Source organism: Cyprinodon variegatus, unplaced genomic scaffold, assembly GCF_000732505.1.
Source record: "Cyprinodon variegatus isolate N-32 unplaced genomic scaffold, C_variegatus-1.0 Scaffold1852, whole genome shotgun sequence".
NCBI lineage: Eukaryota > Metazoa > Chordata > Actinopteri > Cyprinodontiformes > Cyprinodontidae > Cyprinodon > Cyprinodon variegatus.
Window position 1 is genome coordinate 39708 of NW_015152305.1, and position 9096 is coordinate 48803.

At 35.3% G+C, this 9096-nt stretch overlaps 1 protein-coding gene across 2 annotated transcripts in view; it reads left to right on the top strand.

The window, feature by feature from the left end:
* The first annotated feature begins 1524 nt into the window (after nucleotides 1-1524).
* LOC107104703 (nuclear GTPase SLIP-GC-like) overlaps nucleotides 1525-9096 on the top strand; it is an 11037-nt gene continuing 3465 nt past the window's right edge. Inside the window, exons 1-13 of one of the 2 annotated variants that reach the window (XM_015404759.1) lie at nucleotides 1525-1696; nucleotides 1802-1885; nucleotides 2753-2852; nucleotides 3047-3263; nucleotides 3348-3581; nucleotides 4508-4714; nucleotides 4828-5003; nucleotides 5149-5242; nucleotides 5342-5429; nucleotides 5512-5633; nucleotides 5806-5982; nucleotides 6097-6251; nucleotides 7645-7762. In XM_015404759.1, coding sequence (XP_015260245.1) covers nucleotides 1675-1696; nucleotides 1802-1885; nucleotides 2753-2852; nucleotides 3047-3263; nucleotides 3348-3581; nucleotides 4508-4714; nucleotides 4828-5003; nucleotides 5149-5242; nucleotides 5342-5429; nucleotides 5512-5633; nucleotides 5806-5982; nucleotides 6097-6251; nucleotides 7645-7762 — 1794 coding nt within the window. In that variant the 5' untranslated portion in view covers nucleotides 1525-1674. The remainder of the gene's footprint in view (nucleotides 1697-1801; nucleotides 1886-2752; nucleotides 2853-3046; nucleotides 3264-3347; nucleotides 3582-4507; nucleotides 4715-4827; nucleotides 5004-5148; nucleotides 5243-5341; nucleotides 5430-5511; nucleotides 5634-5805; nucleotides 5983-6096; nucleotides 6252-7644; nucleotides 7763-9096) is intronic. The other variant, XM_015404758.1, reaches the window with a different exon arrangement.

Sequence of the window (9096 nt, forward strand, 5' to 3'; positions counted from 1 at the left end):
GTGGGAGTCTTGATTGGTATTTTGAGTAGAGTTTCAACAGTTCAACGGTCTGATGGCAGCAGGGAAAAAGCTGTTGCAGAACCTGCTGATCCTGCATTGAATGCTGTGAAGCCTCTTCCCAGAGGGCAGCAGGGAGAACAGCCCAAGGTGGGGGTGTGAGGGGTCGCTGTTACAGGCTCGGGACATGCAGCGCTGGGGTAAAATGTCTTTAATGGAGGGCAGAGGAGCCTCCATGATCTTCTCTGCTGTTCTCACCACTCTTCTCACATTTTTCCAGTCTGAGGTGCTGCAGTCTCCACACCACACAGTGAGACAGCTGCTTAGAATGCTCTCTATGGTGCTTCTGTATAAGGATGGGCGGGGGCAGGTGGGCTTTCCTCATCCTCCACAGGAAGTACAAGTGCTTCTGTGCCCTCTTGACCAGTGAGGTGGTGTAAACAGTCTAGGTGAGGTTGAATGTGATGTGCACCCCAGGACTTGGTACTGCTGACCACCTCTACAGCTGAGCTTTCGATGAGCAGTGGAATATGGCTGGGCCAGTTCTTTCTGAAGTTGGCAATGATCTCCTTCGTCTTCTCCATCTTCAGGATCAGGCTGTTGTCTCTACATCTGCCCNTTATTAGTATGCTATCATAATTGTTAATAATAGTAATAACAATGAAGACACAAAAACAATATCCACAAAATATGAGGGATAAACTAAGTTGTTTTGGGTCTGCAAAAACATATTTTACAAGGAGGAATAAAATCCCAACCACATGATAAATAATGTTCCTATACAATTCATATACAATGTATTCTTATATTGGGTTAAATAGTCTAAAATCTTTTTTATTTTTAGTTTTAAGTTGGAAGCTTTGTAAAGGAGTAATGTATTTGCAGGGTCAACAGAGGGCAGAAGAAGCTGCTAGTACATCTGAGGTAAGAAAATATGCTATACAAATGGGCTGGGCTTTGGTATTTGTTCTTGTGTGTGGGTTATTGTTTGTGTTGTTATCTCCTACTTAAAATAGAAAAACTCTGAATGTGTATAAATATATAATATTTTGAAATGTTTCTCACATTAAAAAAAGATTTGAAATAAATAAACTTGCCAAGCATTGCCTTTACAGCAAGGGTGTTACAGACAGTTAACCCTGCTCCAAAATAAACAGATTTAGATGATTGTAGCTCAATAAAAGCCTGTTAATCAAACATCAATAGAAATCAGGTGCGCAGGATACCAACCCGCAAGGACTTATTTTGTACACTCCTGCTTTAAATGACTTAACTTTTCTGAGATGCAGCTTTAAGAAATGTTTAACTTAATATTATTCTTATAAAAACAAAGGGTGATGCCATTCTTGATGGGTCACTGCTTGTCCTCAGATTTATCTTTGATATCACAAAGCATGAAATCATGAATATATTATTGTCAAGAACCACAACTGTTTGCGTTTCAGTTAATGGAACTCTCCTGTTCTCATTTGCTTCTTGATTTACTTAAGTCAGGATTTTTTTGTTTGCTTATTGTCGGGACATCTGTTGTCATCCAGTTTACATCTCGTTCATGTCAACGTTGTTTCCTTTAGTTCATTGTGAACACGGAAGATTGATAAAAACCTATTTTTCTACATTTTAGGTGATAGAAAAACATTTGTGAATATTGTCTAACTTTTCTTTTAATCCCAGATCATGCCATCTACAAGCGATACAGGTAAGAATTACAAATACAGAGTCAAGGCCATTCCTTTCCATTGCCTTTATAAATTTAAAGCAAATGAGAAACTAAGGCTTCTTCATTTTTATATTTTAAAACTAGGAAAGCGTAAACATGACCCATGGTGTGAGTCTAACCAAGGAGAACCAGCTGTAAAAAGGCCGTGTGGGACAAAACGGTCAACAGGTAATTTTTTTTAATAAACTTTGGTGCAAAAAATAAATATGATTAGTACTTAAAACACAGCCCAGCTTTTCCTGAAGATGTTCTATTGTAGGACTAGTGAAGGAATGATGAAATTTTAAATTAATAATAGTTGTGAAATTGGTACTTTCTAGCAGAAATGATGCTAATGTAACAGTATGTTACTACTACTAATTTTATCAACATACCAACCCAATTTAAAAATACCCCCAAAATCTATTGCACTCACCAACAGAATAAAACATGTAATTTAAATATGAATACAAAGAGTACAGAGAACCCTCAAGTTGACATACATATGTCTACATGAGATGTACCTAAATATATTATTACAGGATGTGTTAAAGCCGTGGAGGTTTGCTGTTATTATTGAAATTATACATCAAAGAAAAATGGAAATAAAAGAAGCGAAACCTAAGCATCATAGTCATACAAGAGCACCAAAAAGGACACGCTCAAGCTAAAACACAATTACATGTATTTATCCATGATCTTCTGTATTATTTCAGTCATAATTATGCAGTGCAGTTCATTCAATTATGATAAATAAGACATGTTTACACATAATCTGCTAACAGGCAAATGGAAGCAGCTTTATGCTGAAGAGATCTGTTTTACCAGAGAAAAGGCTTTGACGCATATTCATTTGTCTTTAGTAAATAAAATATCCAATTTAAGATTTCAAACATGTTTTTTTAAAGAATAAAAGTCAATTGTTTTCATGTGGATACAACTGTGACTATAGTTTCGATTAACACATGAAGGTTTTGTGTACCATACTGGAAAACTTATTTTATTTAGGTATTTATTTATTATTTATGTTATTTTATTCATATTTTTTAATTGTAGAAAAAGAAGCAGTGATATTGAATCATGTGAAAAACACAATTGGGAGTATTGCAGCCAAACTGTACGATCAAGATGACACAAGGCTCAGCACATTTTTGAAGTAAGTCGATTTTCTGTTTGAAAGTATTGACTTGATTTATTCCTAACCAGGATTATTGATAATATGTTACCATTTTGCATGCATTTTTACATATTCTAAATTTAAAGGCATAAAGCCATTATTAAACTACTTAAAATTATCAAATATGATTTGACATAAATGTTATGGTAACCAATAACTGATACATTTTAAAGGAATAAAATAAAAAACCTGGAGACAGAGAAGAAGGAGTTGGTGGGCGTCTTTGGTAAAACTGGAGCTGGAAAGTCCTCTTTGATAAACGCTGTCATAGAAGAGAAGATGCTTTTACCCTCTGGAAGTGTTGATGCCTGTACATCAGTCATGATTAAAGTGGAGTCTAACAGATACAATGAAAAATATGAGTTAGTGATTGAATTCATCACACCAGAGGTAATCCAAGAAAATATTTTTCAAAATGTGATCTGAAAATCAACTTCCTATAATTTTACACATTGCGTATGTTTAAATTTTTAGGAGTGGGAAGATGAGTTGGGGTTATTGCGTTGTATGGTTGATAATGGTATTCAAGAAAACCATGACGATGATGACAATGATGATGATGATTACCATGATGCAGTTGATAAGCTGACCGCTCTGTATGAGGAAGAATGGAGAGAAAAATCCCCTGAACAGCTGATGGAGCCCAAGTACTTCAAAGAAATCCCAGAATTTCTTCTTTTAAAACAGAAAACTTTGGGCTTTGCAACAGTAAGACACAAAGATAATGTTAACAGTATCTTTTTATACTAGTGTGATACAGTAATGTGTATGCTTATTTTTGAATCTGAATCATTTTCATAAACCATCTGATTTGGATGTTATCATCCCATTAAAGGGCCATTTTTAATAGTTTGCTGTCCAATAAAAATGCTCCAAATTATGGCTCCTACATACTAATGGGGTCAGTAGGATGTTATCACTGAATAAAAAGTAGTTCTTAAATATCTTTCAATTTAAAACTGAGGTATTTACAACCAGCTGGTGTTTTGTAAATAAAGTAGATAACAATAAAAGTCGGTCAATTGTAATGGCTTTAGGGGTGACCAAAGCTGCTGCTATGAACTATATATTGCATAGTCTTAGCCATAAGAAACCTACCAGACAGTAGAGGAGGCACAGTCTGAAGGCATTCTATGGGACTTACAATGGATAATAACATCCATTTAATGGTTGATCACATCCAAAACAAGTCCCTAAACTGTAAGTCAAATTTCTGATTAGATTCTCTGGATCTAATTCAGGACATTTTCCTTGTCAGGGGTGTTTTTTTAAGGCCTTGAAACATTTTTCATAAGACAGGTTTTCATAAGAAAGTGACCCTGTCTATAAAATCAAAATAGAACATTAACCACTTTTTTCTTTGGCTAGGTTTAAATGGAACCTAACAAAAAAGATGTACAATAATCACACTTGGTTTTGATCCTTTTTTTAGCAGTTGAAGTACTGGAGGAATAGAAACAAAGACAAATTTCTGAGGGGGATACCTAATTAGAATTTCAGCTTAATTAAGTAGATCTGGTTCTTCTTTCATTTTTACAATATCATTAAAAAGGCACATAACTATCAAAATAACCTCAAAATGTCAGTGTTTTTACTGCTAGCGCAATTTAATAATTAGTATCATGTTTTTGCAGGCGAGAGACCTATCTGACTATATTACCAAGTATACCAGAAATGCCTCAATAAAAGGAAGAAATAAAAGCATAAAGAAGTGGTATTGGCCAATTGTGAAGAGTGTCACTGTTAGGGTACCAAGGAATAATTTCCTACAGAATGTCACACTTGTCGACCTTCCCGGCAATGGTGACCGTAATAAGAGCAGAGACACCATGTGGAAAGAGGTAATTTACTTTATTAATTTCCTTTTGTTATGTATTATTTTATTAATACCTGAAATCTAATATATATATATATATTTACATACATACATATANTATATATTACTTGTTTTTAGATTATTGGAAACTGTTCAGCTGTCTGGGTTGTTACTGAAATCAACAGAGCAGCTGCAGACAAGGAATCCTGGGAAATCCTAAAAAATGTCTGCAATCTAATTGGAAATGGTGGAGAATGTCAACACATTCACATAATCTGCACCAAATCTGATGATATTAGCCATTCATATGATAAGTAAGTTTACCACTATTCTGTGTATTGCTAAATAAACTTTGAGAAATGCCAAAGATGGTTCATCTACTTTACTTGCATGTTCTCTTTTATTGCCTGCAGACATGAAGGTATCTTAAGTCTCAATTGATATTTTCTTTTCTTTTAGCTCTATAGCTGATGTTCAGTCTTTAATCCTTAAAAGAAACAAGGCAGCAAAAGATGGGGTGATCGAAGAGTTAAACAAACTGACCAAGATTAAGGTGAGTTCTGAATTCCATTACAATATATAGCGCATTTTTTTCTACAGATAAAATCCGAATTAATAATTACATGTAATAAAATATATGAACCCTGCTTAGAAACACTTCAGCTATGACTCTATCAAAGTGTTCACAGTGAGCTCCAAAGAATTCTTCACAAACAAACATCTAAGTCCGGAAAACACTGGTATGTTTTGTCCATATCACTGATGCACCTTTTTAAATTAGAATAAAGTAGAACCAGAAATTGACTAATTTTGCCTCCATAGAAATTCCTAGACTTCAAGAATTTTTGCAAAATCTCAATGACTGTCACTCAGAGACCATACACTATGTGTCTGGAGCACGTGGCATCCTCTCTCTGATGCACGGGGCCAGCTTAAGACAAGAGGTAAGAGTGAGAAGTTAATGTTTCACCATCTTCAGATGTTTTAACAAATGCCATTTTAAAGAATAAGTCTAGGAACCAAGTTACTTTAAAAATCCTAATATGATGCTTTACAGGGGCTAGATTAGTTTTGAACAACTGCTAACATAGGTCTTTTGTTTCATATTTTATGTAGAATGGCAAAAATAAAGAAGTGCGTGAAGCTCTTGACAAAAACCTAAGCCTTCAAACTGAGTCAGTCATAAATGAAATGAATAAGATTCACGCAGCTTTTGAAAAACACCTTCAAGAAGGAGTTGAGAAATCCAAAAGCTCATGTAAAGAAATCTTGAAGTCTGCTCTATATCCCAAGGTAATTCTCTGATAGTATTAAGGAAGTAAATTTAAGATGTATATGATTGTATAATGTTTCCTTACCTCCTTGTAATAATTATAAATTTATTCTTCTTTATGTGCTTCCTTTTAGGGTAAGAGTGGTCGGGGTTTTTGTAGTCAGCTGAAAAAAGCAGTAGAGAATGGCGGCATCTGGAAACCTAAAAAGGGGAAAGAAATAAACCTCAACATGAAATTAACCTCCCGTCTGACTGACAGCATTGACAAGCTATTCAGAGAAACCTTTCCGTAAGAGCTTCATAAGCACGTTAAAGTGATTTAAAAATATATTCATACCTTTTGAACTTTTTGCAATTGCTTGTGTAAAGGTGGGATTTTGGATCAACCAACAAAAAGAAGCCTATTTGTGCGACGTTAAACGAATAAGTGTATGATTTACAATTTTGTATACAGCGTGAAAGTATTTTTTGCAGTTTATCTACTTCCGTTACAATCTTTTCCAGTGATTTTTGTAAGATAGCTTAAGCTCAGCTCGATTAGATGGAAAACATCTGTAAAGAGCAATCTTCAAGTTTAGAATCAGGTTTTTCAGTTAGTTTAGTTCTGGACTTTGACTCTGCCACTTGGATAATCTTAAAAAAACAATCATGAATAATGAATAATCTTTGGTCTAAACCCAGTGGTCTTTGCACGGGTTGCAGAGGTACTGTGATGGGGGGGTGAATTTCTTTAGAAGAGAAAGCTTTTATACTATTACACATGTAAAAAAAGTTTGCACATAGAGTGACTGATGTTGTTTTAAATTAGAATTTAGTCGAAACCCTCTTAGCGTAACAGGTTAAATCTTTGTTGTCAGCATCTCAACCACACCTCAAATGTTAATACCTTTGTCCTTTCCTCCAATTAAATACTTAAACAATGATGTTCCCTTTTATTTCCAGGGTAGGATATAGCAAGGGGTCCTTGCTCCATCTCTTTTTCAAATTGTGGGTTCCAACATTGATGTGAAAAATTAGAAAATACCCCTGGTCCAATTTTTTTCCCCCCGCTGTCAAATACATAAACAAGTTCATCCATTAAAAATGAAATTCTCTAAAGTTCTAGTTTTAATTATTGCTTTAATATTGTTTTAATGCACAACCACTTTTGACAATGCATATATTATAATGAAAAGTTTATAATTGCATCAAAACATTTTGTTTTACATAAAGGGGTGACATTATCCTTTTTTTCTATACCTAATGATCATTAAAATGAAAGCTTAACCAAAAAGCAGTGTTTTTGAGTGGCCCAAGTAGTCACATGATAAGAAAAAAAAAGCTGATATAAGTCAGACTGTCTTGTTTTTAGTGTGTAAATCTTCATCTGTATCATCTGTAAACAGAATTCATGCATAGCGCAACTTCAGATTAAGTATTATTGTTATAAAATTATTGGTGGAAATTTATAAAGGTGTTATATCTGTGAAGCATCTTTAAGTAACAACAGTCATACCATGAAATTATATATGTATCCAAAGATTCCTTCACAAACAGTTTCCTGGTACGATGTACTGGTAAACAGTGATGAATAAAGGTTTCTATGTTGGTACACTATTGAACTGCACCACTAATGCAGAACAGTGTCAGGGGTATTAAATTATTTGAATACTGATGCAATGACTGATTTGAAAATGTTTCAGAAATGAAAGACAATGCGATCCATTCAATGGAGCGATCAATACTTTTACACTTGGCACTGATGGACTAAAACAAACATACAAAGATTTGGAACTGCAGCTGCTATTCCTCAAGTCAGAGGTAAGTAAGGTAAATTACAAGGATGTAATATATTAAATTCATTTATCCTGGCTTAAAGTTTTAAAACAAAATTATATATTATGAATTAAGATAGTCAGCAAGACAGTCGAAGCACGTCCTGACGAGCCTTTATTTAATTAAGAAATCGAGATTTTTTAAGAAGATTCTCAGTCATCCAGGTCATAGTCATTCCAACAAAGTTAAAGAACAATCCACTGAACTTGGTTTACAAGTTTGAAGTCATTTCGCTTTCCTTCCAGGAAATTTTTCCAATTCAAAATGTCAAAATTACCATTTTGTTCGAAGTTTTATATAGTAGCCTAAAAACTTGCTTTGGCTTACAGTAGAAAACTTGCAAATTGCATCAGAATGGGTCCGCCCCTTGGGAATGGGGAGTTGTTTCGGGTTCTATGCTAGCCTGCAATACCGATAATGGGCTATGCCTCAGAAAGGGGGGTCATTAGGGGCAATTGTTGGCTTGGCTGCCAAGACGAGATGTTTTTTCCCCTTGATGGAGGTGGGGGGTTTAAATGATAGCGGGAAGGAATTAACTCTATCACTGCATTGTAGGTTTTTCAGAGCTGAAACCAGAGTTGTTTTCATCAACAGTGACGAAATTATTTCGTTGATGCTCATGACGATAACGAAAACTGACGAGCTAAGCATGGATCTTTGATGACTAAAACATGACTAGTCACTGGTTTGAGTTTTCGTTAACGAGACGAGACTAGACTTTAAAAATTAGCAGGTGGTCGGTCAGACGTTTAAACTGCATCATCATGCTGTAATCTGCTAAGCAGTATCAGCTGTGCTGCTGTGTCTTGCTTGATCCTGGCACCTGGCGTGCAGCGCTACACATTCTGCATGACCTCAGATGCATCGTGGCAGCAGCGGCAGGGTCTGAGAAAATAATCCGGATTGGTCCGGTACTGCGCTGACAACCGGTACTGACTGTTCTGATCTTTCATCTGTGCTTGTGCAGATACATGTCTTTGCACGAGCGTAGCGCTGACTCGACGCTTCACACTCCACTCCAATGGATAGCTCTCAGAACTATGGCTCTTTCTGCTCTCACTACTTAATAAACTATGTGGCTGATCATCCTCATGCAAGCATAAAAAAATCCCTTTACTATCAATATTTTATTTCTTCCAGCTCACAAGAGGTGATACTAAACATTCTTTAATTTCTACCCAAATGAATCCCTAAATTATATCCATATAAATTATTTCCTTTCATTTAGTTTATTTTTTGGACAAAGAGCCAGGTGAAAAGGTACATAGACCTTTGAATATTTCTCTCTAATTGTTCTCGTTTCTTTCTCTCCGGGTACT